The sequence below is a fragment of the Condylura cristata genome, unplaced genomic scaffold (assembly GCF_000260355.1).
Source record: "Condylura cristata isolate star-nosed mole 26May11 unplaced genomic scaffold, ConCri1.0 scaffold00009, whole genome shotgun sequence".
In the NCBI taxonomy this organism is placed as follows: Eukaryota; Metazoa; Chordata; class Mammalia; order Eulipotyphla; family Talpidae; genus Condylura; species Condylura cristata.
In genome coordinates, this window is record NW_004567110.1 from 56553230 (window position 1) to 56568113 (window position 14884).

General features: G+C 32.3%; 1 protein-coding gene across 4 annotated transcripts in view; it reads left to right on the plus strand.

Moving 5' to 3' along the window:
- Positions 1-14318, plus strand: part of TMEM68 (transmembrane protein 68) — a 33660-nt gene extending 19342 nt beyond the window's left edge. For 3 of the 4 annotated variants that reach the window (XM_012722802.1, XM_012722803.1, XM_012722805.1), the window contains 4 exons: positions 138-331; positions 4861-4921; positions 6727-6866; positions 12986-14318. In XM_012722802.1, coding sequence (XP_012578256.1) covers positions 138-331; positions 4861-4921; positions 6727-6866; positions 12986-13090 — 500 coding nt within the window. In that variant the 3' untranslated portion in view covers positions 13091-14318. Of the gene's footprint in view, positions 1-137; positions 332-2353; positions 4197-4860; positions 4922-6726; positions 6867-12985 lie in introns of those variants that run through there. The other variant, XM_012722804.1, reaches the window with a different exon arrangement.
- The last annotated feature ends 566 nt before the right edge of the window (positions 14319-14884 follow it).

The following is a 14884-nucleotide window of genomic DNA, read 5'->3' on the forward strand; positions in this document are numbered from 1 at the left end:
TCTTTTTAATTTATAAGAAGTAAAAATGTACTGGTTTAAGTATATATTGCAAATCATGTAGATTGTAAAAATTACTGCTCTTGAAGAATTGGACTAGAGGTACTTAAGATATATCTTCATGCTGATGTTTCCTACAGGGTTTAGTTTGTTACTTGATGTATTTTGTGCTCTACATGGACCAAGAGAAAAATGTGTTGAAATTCTGAGAAGTGGTCACTTGTTAGCTATTTCACCAGGTGGAGTTCGAGAAGCCCTACTTAGTGATGAAACCTACAACATCATATGGGGTAATCGTAAAGGCTTCGCTCAGGTTGCAATTGATGCTAAAGTGGTGAGTTGTGTAAACCTAATTATTAAAGTTAGGTTAATTTGAAAATAGATACTTAAATAGTAAGTCAAAGTAAATAAGAATTTAGATGCTTTTAATGCATTATTTTTAAAGTCCAATATATCTAACACTTTATAAAGTACAGAAATTTCCTTGGTCATGGGAAGTCATCTTAAAAAAAAAAAAATCAACCTTAAATAAGTTTGGTAAATAGTCAACAAAATTTTATTTTTACTTTTGAAAATCTTGCCTTTTTTGATTTGTAAAATTCTTTATATTTCTTTAGTTATGCTTTTTCCATAAGTATAATTAGTCCAATTCTATGTATTTTGATATTTTGATACAGTTGATTGGTGTGTTTCAATGATGGTTGTTGCTTGGTTCCATTAAAGTTCTTTTTTCTATGACCAGTTACAATAAGACTCAAATAATATATGACTTCTATAATTTTTTTATCAGCAAATGTGATCAGCTAACAGTATGAATAAAAAGGAGAAATAGATATTAGTGTTAATGTAGAACTTTTTTTTTTTTAACGTAGAACTTTTAAAAAGATTTTTTACAATGTATTTGTCAATAAAATTAAATGTTTCTCTGGGATTCACTGTAATTATACTTAGTAGATTGGAGAATGTGAATGCCATTTGTTCTTTTGCTTTGGGAAAGTATTTCCACTTTTGGTCTCTGTATTATACTTGATCCTATGAAACATTTATTATTTATGGAGTGTTTCTTCTTTGTTTTCTGTTTATTTTCATTTTAGATTGTTGGTCATAAAAAGAATCCATAGTGTCTTTGACAAGTGGTGTTCTTTTCCCACACCAATTAATTAGAGGCTGCTGCCAGTAATTTAACATTTCCATTTTTTGTATGCCCACTGCTGCCACTTAAAGAACCAGTTTTCACCCTTTAGCCTGCCTGTTCATCTTGCAGATATAGATTGTTAATTAAAAAAGGAAAAGATTATTGATGATTTATTACAACCCAAGATCAGTATTTGGAGAAAAATGGAAATTTTCTCTTTAGTTTTCTAGCTGCAGAGTTCCAATAAAATAAAATCCACTAAGTTTTACTCTCTCTTGTACATATGTATACATTATTCCTATACATTATTGCTCTAATAATGTACGTTGTTGCTATAATGCTTTAATAATTGATACTAGTGTAAGGGTCAGTATACTTGCCCAAGTGTTAATAGACAACATGACCATTTGAACATGGCTGTCCTCTAGTATGTTATAAATTTCGCAAAGACAAGGCCTGTAATTGTGCTGAGTCCCTAGAATAATGACTTGTTATTTACTAAGATACTTATATTTGTTGAATTGGGTAAATTTTTATAGTACATGTTAAGTGCTACTGGAAAAGAGCCGTTTGAATTTAATTTATGTTAATAATGTTAGTGACCTAGAATACTCTTATAGCAGACGTTATTTTATAAAATGTCTTTAGCACTGGTGTAGAAAACAAAACCTTAGACTCTGAATAATATAGAATATAAAAGGATATTTGTACATTGTAAATTAAGGATAATCAGTTTAATGTACATTAAAACAATGATAAAAGCCTTATCAAAGTAAGTTAGTTTTTAGAATTATATTTTGAAAGAATTATTTCTCCTAAATTTTAAGATAAAAGTGACAAAAGTATATTTGAAATCTCAAATTGATCATAAGATTGTAATCCCTTATCTTTAAGTTTACAGTTTTAATGAACATTGTCTGGAAGATTACCTAGGAGAGAAATTATATAAAGAAAGTAACTTTTTTTCTCTTTTCATGAAAGAATTCTTAAATAATCAATTTAGATGATTTAGATAATTAAGATTTTTCTGCTCAGAACTTGAAAGAACAGCCTTTTACAAGTTTAAAAACAAGCAAAAAGTTTTAACATTGCTGATTTATAACACAGAATAAATTTAATGAATATTGTACAACTCCAGTCTTTTGTAGTGTTTTTAAAGACTTTTGTTGGTGCTCCTGTATAGCTAAGTAGGTGACATATGTAATTATTCCAATGTTACAGATGAGGAAACTCAGGCACAGAGAGATGAAGGGATGGAGGGACCAGGTGATAAAGCCAGGCAGAAGCAGAGCAGAGCATACAGTTCAGAGCTGCAGGCGGCCGGGGCGTTTGCCATCCCTGACTGCATCTCACAGTGAGTCCGCTGACCTAGAGATTAGAGGGCCTTCCAGAGACATGAGAGAAATTCCAATCTCTTACGGATACAGTTGTAAATAGCACAATCCCTGTGTAGGCCTTACAGTATTACCATGAACCTTGAGGAAAAATTTTATACTGTTGCAGAACTAACGTTTAGATTTTGATGTGGTAACAGGAAAAAAAGACTAGGCTATCAATGCAAGTTTGTGAAATACTGATAGAAAATCTTTAAGATTCATCTGAAAGGTATGGATACTATAAATTTATATAAGATAAATCACTCATTTTGTGAATTCTTGAGAATTATAATTTTGATAAGAATTTTTACATAACTTCATAACTAATAAGTTGGGGGGGGAATAGCCCACTTACTCTACCAGAAGTAAAAAAAGAAAATTATTTCATTAAAACTGTTTATATATAACATCTTAATCTTAAAAAAAACTTAGAATAATTGTCATTTTATCTGTGAAGAAACTGAACTTTAAACATGGTAAGTATATTGTCCAATATTCTCATTCTTTTTTAGTGGTAAAGACTCCAAAACCATGTTAAAGTAACTTATTTCCTTAAGAGCAGTTTTAACAAAATAAACTCTGTCTCTTGCACATATCTATGCACACACATACAGAGAGACTCGTGTACATGTAAACAACTTAATGCTAGCTTGTATATGAAGTATGTACAAGTAAAGGAATATATAATTATTCTATAGTATCATGTTATCACAAGGCCATGCTTGTAGCTTTAAGACTGGAAGCTTGAATGCAAACTTAGAAACCATATGCCCATAGCGTAGCCTGGAAAATGGAACCTACTAGGGTAAGCTTTCTCCTTTCCTATGTTCTAGATTCTAGTTTTTAAAGAATGATGTGTAATCTTAAAAGTCTTCATGAAGTTTATGAAATACATACTTCAAAACAGGGTTCAAGTCTCATTCCCATCAGTAGATATTTGTGGCATAAATAGAGAGGCAAAATGGAATGTGTGGGGGTATGTGCGCTGAAAGGTAGAAACCTTCTGCTCCTGGATCATAAACTCATTTTTTTTTACAATAGAGTCAATGTATTTTGTCTTATATGTCAACTTTGTTAAATTCCTCATCTGACTGCTTACTTACTTGAAATCTCTTTCCTAATTGATTTTAAGATTGCTGCTGCCTATTTCCTTTGTATTCAGAGAATACAGATTAGTTCATTAAATGCATTATTTCTCTGTTCTGTTTATTTACTCCTTCTTTAATTCATCTGTTACACTCTCTTTTGCCACTCAGTGTATTCCAGGCACTGTTTTAGGTTCCAGAGGGTAGAGCAGTGAACAAAGTGTTCCTGCTATTGAATTTCTTCCTTTTGATACAGGAGAGGTAAATAAATAATTGATCACATGTATGTGTATGTAATAGTAAATAAGGTAGTAAGTTTTATGAAGAAAGCTATTCCTATAGTTTCTTCATATATTTTACTGTTTTTCAAAGCTGAATAGAAATGGCTTTTTAAATGTCAGCTTATTTAAATATCCAAACCCTGTTCATTAAGGCAGGTAATTCTGTATTGGGGAATTCTCATGATAGACTCTAAGTGATACCTTCCTATGGGTTTTTTATAATATAATATTGTATGAAAACAACATTTAATTCACTATATTTTGTTTACACTTTAAAGTATTTTATTGTTTTTCTTTTTTAATCTACTTAAGTTTCACAGTGGCATAATCTCCTTATTTGCTGCAATCTGTTTTTAAATGATATTTAACTAGGGTTTCTATTTTTAAGAAGTGTACTTTATCATTGATATTCATAGAAAAATAAAAATAAATACCAGATAAAATTAATGACACACATAATTATATATTATATACTTTCACTTTTTGCAGTGTGTCTTGTTTCATTGATGTTGAACATTATTAGATATAGCAAACTCATAAAAAATGGTGTTTCTTTAAAGTCCATCTTACCAAACCTAAATTCCATCTTCCCAAACCTGTCTTTTACATGTGTGTAAATTTCCTTGTAGAGCGATCAACTGTCTTATAACCTTTTCTTCTGAAACCCTATTCCATAGCCCACTGAAACCTATTTAATTTTCCTATTTAATGAAATTAATGATTACTGTAAATTTATTTTGTGCTTAAGGATTTATGTGGCATGATATGAAAGATGGTAAATAAAATATGTATATAAACCACTAGAGGGTAGTGTTTCCAGTTATATTTTTACACGTGATCACAAATTTAATGTGATAAATCACACTTGTACTTTATTTTAAAGATAAGTTGTTTTTATAAACAGACCCTCGAAGTTTATGTTAATGACTCATGAAGCTATTGAATGGACTAATTTATTTACTTTTTAATTCAAATTCTCTCTTTAGCCCATTATTCCTATGTTTACACAAAACATTCGAGAAGGCTTTAGATCACTTGGAGGAACAAGTAAGTTCTGATTCATATGGCTTTTCTAGTTATAATGTAATATTTTAAATATTTGGAATTTGAGACCCTGTAAGGAGTCCTTTTGAGTATTACTTTAGATAGCAGATTTTGCATATTGATGTTTAAAGTCTGAATGATAACTTGTTCTAAGTAATGGCAGTTCTTAGTTGTTAGTTACTTAGTTGTTCTAAGTAATGGCAGTTCTTAGTTGAACTCTTTTTTAAGAGTTTCATATGTGTACCGAATAGACTTTTTTCTGTAATAGACTTTATAAAATGCAGTGTGAATTGTCAAATTTACTGTGTTAAACTGTGTTGTTGAAGGTTAGAACAAATTTATGCATTCTTACACGGGGAGAAATTACAGCGTAAAAAATGGTAACAGAGTGGATAAAGAATTGAGATTAACAGCCAATGGATATTATACTTGCTTTGATTTGTTACTTTTTTACTTTTTAGTTTTAGTATTTTGAATCTTGCTATATTACACTGAACAGTACTTTTTGTCTACCTTTAATTTATTGTTAGACAAAATAAGCTTTGAGTGTTGTTATAGAAGTGATAACATTTAGACATGCTTTTCTTCTTGCCATGTCTCTGTTGTTTTCTTTTTCTGTGGAATTTTCATTACTTGTTTTTGTACCCTATGGTTTATGTATTACTGATTGTTTTATATCCCTAGCATTATATCATTAATATTCTCACCTATAATGTAAATCCCCAACTGAAGCGCTTTAAACTTCTACTCTTTTTGTCTAATGTTGGTGTATTGCTAATATTCCACTATGATAAGTCATGCTTTTTTCCTTTTTTTTTTTTCAAATTTAAAGTGGAAAGGTAGATTGATATGACATTTAACTTCTGGTTTAGAATTATATTGTATAATGTTTTCTGAGATCATCCTTTAGAATTTAACTCACATTTAGAGTAATTTGAAATTATTCCAAATCTTGCTTTAAAATCCCCTTTTGACTTTTCTGACTTTAGTGTCAAAAATTAGTACCCATTTTTTTTTTTTTGAGTATCACTTTGGGCTTTGTGTTATATTCTGTGTTTCATTATAGAAAGTGTTTTAAAGTTTAAGTGTAGTTTATAGCGTGTACTGATTGTCTTGTTTGCATTCCATTTTTTTTTAAAACTTAGGCTTATTTTTTTAAACCTAGTTCTTTGAATTCCTTTTTTTAAAAAACTTATTCGTAGTTTATCTTTTTATTGTATACTTACTGCCAGTTTTTAATCCTGACAGATTTTCTCCTTGGTCATCAGCATTAAAAATTTTTTGCTTTTTGTTTTCCCTAATTTATAATAATGTTCATAGTCTTTACCTAATTTATTGGTACATTGTAGTTTCATTTTTATGTTAGCTTATTTTATGCTTCCGCCTTTTTTCTTTCAGTCAATCACATATTTGTGAATTTTTAGGTTTTTTAGTGTAGTTTTGGTTGTAGTCTTTACATTTTGCTTTGCAACATGGAAATTAATATGTCACATGTATTTCTCATATTTATAAAGCACATTTTTAAAGACTTTTTTAAGCATTTCTAAATTTATGAACTAATTGAGCAGAAAGCATGTAGGTACCTCCTTACCATATCCAGTTTCTCCTATTATTAACATCTTGCAATAGTTTTGTATATTGTTTACCATTGATAAAAAGCTCATCTTTAAAAAATAAAATTTTGTTATTTGCCAAGAGGTGATAACCTTTGACATCTTCTTTGTCTTACATAATTAGTTCAAAGTTTACAGTTATGCATTAAGAATATTTATTAACCAGTTAAAATGATTTTGTTTATTTTAATACAGGGTTATTTAGGTGGCTTTATGAAAAATTCCGCTATCCATTTGCTCCAATGTATGGAGGTTTTCCAGTAAAATTACGTACCTATTTAGGTGATCCTATTCCGTATGATCCAAAGATAACAGCAGAAGAATTAGCTGAAAAGGTAATTATTCTTTCTTCCTTTTCTTAGGACAGATTTTTACCTGTAGTTATTAAAATTTTATTCATTCATTTATTCTGCAAGCATGTTCTGAATTAGTAGTGAGCTGTCTCCGGGACATTTGGTAATATCTGGAGATGGGCTGGTATCTGGTGGTGCTGCTGGCATCCAGTGGGTTAAGGGTAGGGATGCTGGAAAATAGTCTGTATTGTACAGGGCGAGTCCCTGAACACCTCAACAAAGAACTATTCATTCTAAAGTATCAGTAGTATTGAGAAACCCCTTCTTAGGCACTGATGATTAAAGAACTTAGTTAAGTGATATTCAGGAGAAGAAAACTTTTACCTCCAAGAAAAAAAGGAAGTTGTTTTTGCCTGATAGAAATATCTTGGGACAAAAATGGAATGGTCAGTTATGGAGTTAGACTGTTTCTAGCTGAACTTTGTGTTTGCTGTGTATCTAGGGTACTCCTCATCTCACTCTTCTATTCTGTAAAGCAGGAGAGCATTTTCTTGAAGGTTACATGAGGTTGCTCTTTTTGTTGTTTAGAACAGTGTATGGCAGATGGAAATTCTTCATGGAGGATGGTGGCTGCTTAATCTTAGAGACTTATAGTCCACATCAGTGTTATAAGGTGGTAAGTGTTACCACACTAGTGTGCTTACAAGAGTTTCTCAACCTGGGCACACTCACATTTTTTTATAGGGGCTGACCTTTGCATTTTAGGGTGCTTACCAGCATCTGTGGCTTCTGTTCACCTAGATACCAACCATAGTCCCATCCCCACCCCTAATCCATCATAATAGTGACAGCAGTGCCCCCTGGTTGAGAACTGCTAACTTGAGGTATGATGGAAGCACAAAAGAAAGGCATATAAATTATATCTAGGGGTCCTCCCTGGTGGTGCAGCGGGTTAAAGCACTGCACTAAGAAGCTAAAGCCACTTCCTCATGAGTTCGATCCCGCCTGTCCCGGAGGAGATCCACATGGCATGGCAGACCTCTCCTGACCCGCCCACTGCTCTCCTCAGCAGTGTACTTCGTCGATCTGCCTGTTCTGCTCCCCACTCTGTCCCTGGTGAATCCTCTCACCCTCCGCATCTCTGGCCTATACCCCAGTTCTGTATGAATAAATAAATAAATCTTTAAAAAAATTAAAAAAATGTTATATCTAGGTGTTTGCTGGAGGTAAGTGATACTTGAGTTTTGAAAAACAAGAAGGGATTAGCTGAACAAAGAATAATGAGGTAGAGAAAATATATAATGAAATGGTGACATGAAATAGTGTAAAATCTTCAAGGAGTAGATAATTTAGTATAGATGAGGCTAGAAATGTAGAAAGGGTTTAAACTTTGATGGCCTGTAATTGATTTTGTTTCTTGAAAGCCAGAGGGTTGCTTTGGAAGCAGGTGAGTGTCTTCACTTATTCACTAGAATAAGTGAAAGTGAATTTGAAAGCAGTAGAAGCTTGAAAAGAGGTGGCTTTGTGAAGAAAAATGCTAGGAAAAGTTTCCTAGAATGTGATCATTTTGTAGTGGGTCTTCAAAAATGGGCATGGCTTGGGCATGTGGATTTCAGGCGTGAGGGAAGAGTATGGATAATGAAAAAGTGACAGGAAAGTAGTTTGCATATAACAACAGTGTTGAACAGTCTAAAATGGTTAGCCTAGTAAGGTTGGGAAGTACTGCCTAATAAGTTCTCCTGTAAGAATTCTGCAAAGCCCAGGAATTCAATAAAATTTCTAGAAACACTTTGCCAACAAGATCCATATAACTTTATCTCAAAGACCATTTACTAGTCTCATCTGACCAAAATTCTCCCTGTTTTTCTGTGAGTAGTACTTACAACTGTGTAGTAAACATGTGTCGTGTCGTTGGCTTAGTTTGTGGAGTTTGATTGAGATGAGACTGAGAATTAAATAGGAGCTACATTTTTAAGGCCTTAAAAATCAAATTAAGGAATTTGCCAACCAATTGCTTTTCAGTTAGTACAGACTTTGGAAGTGGTTCATGTTAGGTTATGGGAGGAAAAACAAAGGAATAATAGGGAGTTGGTGTCCAGTGGGTTGAGAAATTCAGTTTCGAAAAAATGAAAAAGTTAAGAGATCTATTACACAGCAATGTACATTGTTTAATACCACCAAAATAAAACCTTAAAAATGGTATGTTGATCATTCCTATTTTTTAAAAACCTCAATCTGCTGACTTCTTTCTTTGGTTACTTGGTTTCTTACCTCTCACCCAGCCCTTTTCATTCATCCTTGATTCTTCCTTGGCCTTTTTCATCTTTCAAAATTAAATCAACCCACTGAAAACCCAACTCTCTATTTCTTTCTTTCTTTTTTTCCCCATTAACACATTACTCTGGTTCCTCTATGGAACAAGAATAGAATGTGGAAGATTCAGTGTTTTCCAGTTTTATTGAAATATGAGTGACATAAGATTGTATAAATTTAAGATGTACAGTGGAAAGATTGATAGACGTGTATTACAGAATGATCACCACAATAAATTTGTTAATACTTCCATCCCTCACATAATTACTCTATTTTCTTTGTGCGTGATGACAGTATTTAAGGTCTTCTTTCTTAGCACTTTCAAACATGTAATGAATGAGGTGTTGCTAACTATTATCACTATACTGTACAATATAGCCTCAGAACTGCATTGTAACTGGGAGATTGTGCCCTTTACCAACATCTCCCATTTCTACCACTGCCCAGTGTCTGGCAAACACTATTCTGTTCTATTTCCATTAATTCTGCCTTTTTAGATTCCACATATAAGTGAAATTCCTGTACTAACTCTGCATTTCTGCCTCTCCCGAACTCCTGTAGCCACCCTTTTACTTTCTGTCTTAGTGAGTTTGACTACTTTAGATACTACCTTAGAGACTATAGCGTAATGATCCGACTATGTGATGTCTTGCGTAGAAAATCCTAAAGACTCCACCAAAAAGCTACTGGAAACAATAAATGAATATAGTAAAGTGACAGGTTACCAAATCAACATACACACATTTGTTGCATTTTTTTTTTAAAGACTTATTTATTTACAGAACTGGAGTACAGGCCAGAGATGCGGAGGGTGAGAGGATTCACCAGAGACAGAGCGGGAAGCAGAACAGGCAGATCTACGAAGTACACTGCTGAGGGAACAGCGGGCCGGTCAGGAGAGGTCTGCCTCGCCATGTGGTCGCCTCCGGGGCAGGCGGGAATCGAACTCATGCGGAAGTGGCTTTAGTTTCTTAGTGCTGTGCTTTAACCTGCTGCGCTACCAGGGAGGGCCCCATTTGTTGCATTTTTGTGGGCAAATAATGAACAACAACAAAAAGAAATTAGGAAAATGTTTCTGTTGACTCTTGCAGTAATAAAAATCAAATACCTAAGAATTAATTTAGCCAAGGAGGTAAAAGACTCATACAATGAAAACTTTAAAACTATTAAAGGATACAGGTAAAGCATGATTTAAAGAGTTAGAGCTATAGTCCATATTCATAGATTGGAAGAATTATAGTCAAAACATCTATCCTACTAAAAGCTATAAATACATTTAATGCAATCCCATTAGAATGCCAGTGTTATTCTTCAGAGAAATATAACAAAAAATTACAATTTATACAGGACCATAAAAGGCCTTGAATAGCTAAAACAATACTGAGAATAAAGAAGAGAAATGTAGGTGTCACGTTACATGATAACTACTATAAAGTAGCAGTAGTTAAAGTAATATGATTTTGGAGTAAAAAGAAACATGGATCAGTAGAACTGAACTGAAAACTCAGAAGTGAATCCACGCATGTATCAATACTTAATCTGTTATGTAAGCTAGAGTCATACAATAAAGAAAAGAGAGTTTCTTCAACAAATGGTGTTGGAAAATCTGTACAGTCATATGTGAAAGAATGAAGTTGGATCATTTTCTAACGCCATGAACAGAAATAAATTCAAAATGGATTAAAGACTTAGATATGAAACTTGCAAAGAAAATATACAGAAGAAAACACTGATATATTTCATGACATAGTGATAAAGATGTTTTTGGAGATTCAACCCCAATAGCAAGGGATACAAAAGCAAAAAGAATTACCTCAAATTAAAAAGCTTTTATACAGGAAAAAAAAATACATGTCTATTGAAAAGATACTGTACTGAATGGGAGAAAATATTTACGTATTACCCATCCAAAAAAGGGTTAATATTCAAGATACATAAAATAAATGTATTCAATTTAACAAAAAAATAAAGTCCATGTAATTAATGGTCAGGATGTCTGAACAGACATTTCACTAACGAGGAGATCCAGAAGGTCACGAGGATAAACATAAGGAAAAATGCTCCTCGTTGCTTCTAATAAGGGAGATGCAGGTCAAAACCTAAATGAGATACTCTTTCATGCCTTGGAAAATGGCACATGTTAAAATGGCATTTCCAATAGTAAGTTCTAGAGAGAGGGAAATGTAAATTAATGTAGCCATTTTAGAAAGCAGTCTTACAAGGCCCTCCCTGGTGGTGCAGTAGCTTAAAGCATAGCATTATGAAGCTAGCTGCACTATCCCCAGATAGGGAGGTGATCCACATGGCATGGCAAACCTTTTTTGTTTTACCCCTTAGCCCCTCACAGTGTATTTCAGTAGATCTGCCTGTTCTGCACCCCACTCTGTCTCTGGTGAATCCTCTCAGTGCCCCTGCACCTCTGGCCTGTACCCCAATTCTGTATGCATAAATAAGTTTTTTTTTAAGCAATCTTAAAAAACCAAGAATAGAAATACCATATGACCCAGCACTTCTATTTTTGCGCATCTATCTAAAGAACATGAAACCATCAGCACAAAAAAAATTATATACTCTGTGGTGTTTATGTAGCATATTTGCAGTAACTGAGACATGGAAACACGGATATGCCCACTACTATAAGTTTGGATTAGAAAAGCCTTTGAAAACATAGTTGAAGCTCAGTTATCTCTGACCAACTTGCCATTCCTTCAATAGTTGTTTTCCTGCAGGCTTTTTTGTTGTGCTTTGTCCTTCACTGTTCTTGAAATATTCGTCCTTGGAGACTCAGAACAAATGTGTTGGTCATACTGCCCCCAGGTGGTCTTTCAAGTCTGAATTTCCAGATCTTCTCTCACATTAGCTTACATATGTTAATTAGCTTGTACTTGATTATGTTTACCAAATTATGAGCTTTTTTTGTAGCGACTGTATCACTATTACAGTTTCAAAGCATCTCATATTTCCTGAATTAATAATAAAATTTTAAGATATTTACAGCATAGAGCACAATCTATGTGGTGATAGTCATTGTGCCAATTATCTTAAGGTTTTCAACCTTTTAAAAAGGTTTTCAACCTTTCTATGAGTGGTTATTAATTTCACTTAAAAAGAGATGAAGGTTCAGGATTTGTAAAAAGAAGACTTTCTAAAAGGTTATCATCTGAAACTAAGTGTGCATGAATGTACAAATATGTGCTGTGTAAATACTTTAAACATAACACAAGCTGATTTAAATATAAAAATGATTGAAATTTATCATGAATTTAATTGGAAATAGCTTTAGGTGATTTCTTGATGTATCCTAATTGACTTCATTGCTATGACTTAATTAAAACTTCCATCTGAAAATTGAGACAATGAACTAAAATATGTGAACTCTTTAATAACTGCCCTCACTTTTTCCTGTTGCATTGCTTGATATACTTGTTTCATGAGTACAGTGATGAAAGAAAAAAAATGTACCAACTTATTAGTTACTAAAAAGCAGTGAAATTTGCATTTGTCTACTAGAAAATTTCCTATGTTTTTGCCTTTTTTCCCCCCTCCTCTTGTGGATGTTTATTGTAAACAGGGCACTGTCCTCAATATCATTAAAATACTGAAGTGTATCTTAGGGGTCTTACAATCTGGTGTCAAAAATAGCCATGAGATAATAACTATTGCAATCATAGTTAAGTGTAAGAAAATGCTGTGGTGGACTATGAAAGAGGCCATTAATTCTAAGGAGAGATGGATGCTAAATTAGGGAAGACTTCTTGAAAGTAGTACTATATAACAATCTTTACAAAAATAAATGATCTAATTTGAAGACTAAAAGAATATTGGCTTTTCTTTTGTTTTCTTAATAGACAAAGAATGCTGTTCAAGCTTTGATTGATAAGCACCAAAGAATACCAGGAAACATTATGAGTGCTCTGTTAGAACGTTTTCGTAGAAAGCAAAAGATCCACTAGAAGATGCTTTCATATATTTATCTTGATAGGTTTGTCACTGCAGTACTGTCTTCCAAGTTTTGTAGATTCTATAATTAATATTTTTTTTAAATCATGCTAATACACATCTTTTGCTGAATTTGTTTAAAGTTGTATTATCAGTTTTGCTTTTATAATCAATTGTGTCAAATTTAAACAACTCATTACATGCCTAATAATTCAGAAAATGACATGTTTCTTTTTATAAATTCCTAATAATGTATAATGAACATGTTGATTCTTAATGTTAAAGTTATTAATAACAGGAGTTTAAGTTAAACCTTTCTAACTAATGCATCTGGTTTCTGTGTCTGTTGTACTCAACTAATTAGTGAGATGGTAGAACCTAGGGTCTAGTACTAATGCTTAAGTTAGAAAATAATGCTTTTTTGGTAATCTGCCCTAACTCCTTTCTTCATCTTAGGCAAATCACGTAGTATTTCTGTGCTTCATCAGTTATTAACTTTTTAAGAACATGTTAATAATGTCGGGGAATATTATTTTATGTTCTTTATATTTGCTGTGGTTGATAACTGTAGAACCAAGATTTTAACCAAATTAAACAATATCAAGATCTTTTAGAACTTTTTGTATATATTTTGTCCATAGGATGTTTAAATTATGTCTTCAGGTATGATGTCCAGTTGCCAAGCACAAAGAAGATGTACTGTTTTTCAAACTGAATGAAAACAAAATTAGGAAATGTAAAATTTCCAATTATTATTTTTAGTATTATATTTTTAATGAGAGTCTACAAACTATATAGGGTGTGCTTGCTATACATTATCAGCCGAACAATTTGGCATTTAAGTGTGTAAGGTCAAGTCATTGTCATGCTTTGCATTCTTACATTAGAAACTGATTCTAACTGATGAGCTAAGCAGAAGTTTCTGTCTTTGCTCAATATTATGTCTTAATCATTTTGACTTTGCAGCCAGTCAAATGGTATATTGTTTCAATAAAAATATACTTGAATGATGAACTTTTATGTGAATAAGCTTTCTGAAAAATTAATGATTTTCAATTTGTTGTCTTCTTGAAATCTGAATTTAAAAAGTATTTAAACAGAATAGTACTAGAATCAAATGCCGTATGTCCCTCTCCCTTTTTTAGATATTAAATTATTGGGATTTTTGTATAGATTTTTGTATTATAGGAATATGTATCTGGTATGTGTAATGTATATAAAATTAAGCAACATGAAAATAAAAGAAAAGCTGAATTACAATTATTTCTTGTGAAATTATGTATGACATTCTTCATCCTTTTAAATGAAATTTTTCTCTGTTTATGCAGTTCTTGCCCACAAGCATATTTATCTATCTTAACCACAGTGAATAAGCCTAACATTTCTAATGTAGTACATATATTTTCATTTCAGTTTCAAAGAAGTGTCTATTAATGATTTGTAGTTTTTTTCTATTACTCTACCAATTAGTATTTTGTTTAAACTTGATAAACATTTCTGGAATGAATGAATAAATGATCATGAAATGAATGAGAATAATATTTTAGGTGTTGAACAACATACATTGTTAATGTAGCAAAAGCTATTGTTTTTTGCTTTTTTTTTTGGTTTTCTCATATTCAGGTTAATAGGAAAACCCTGTCTCACTTGATTCACGATCTTTAACTTTGCTATTTGAATTTAAAGCTCTTTTAGAAGAAAGAGGGAATATGACTGAATATTCCCTCATATTTATAGAAAAGTAAATGCAAATCAGCACTCCTGACTCTTTGAAGGGAATGTTCACAAGTCAGAATTTTATAGGGACT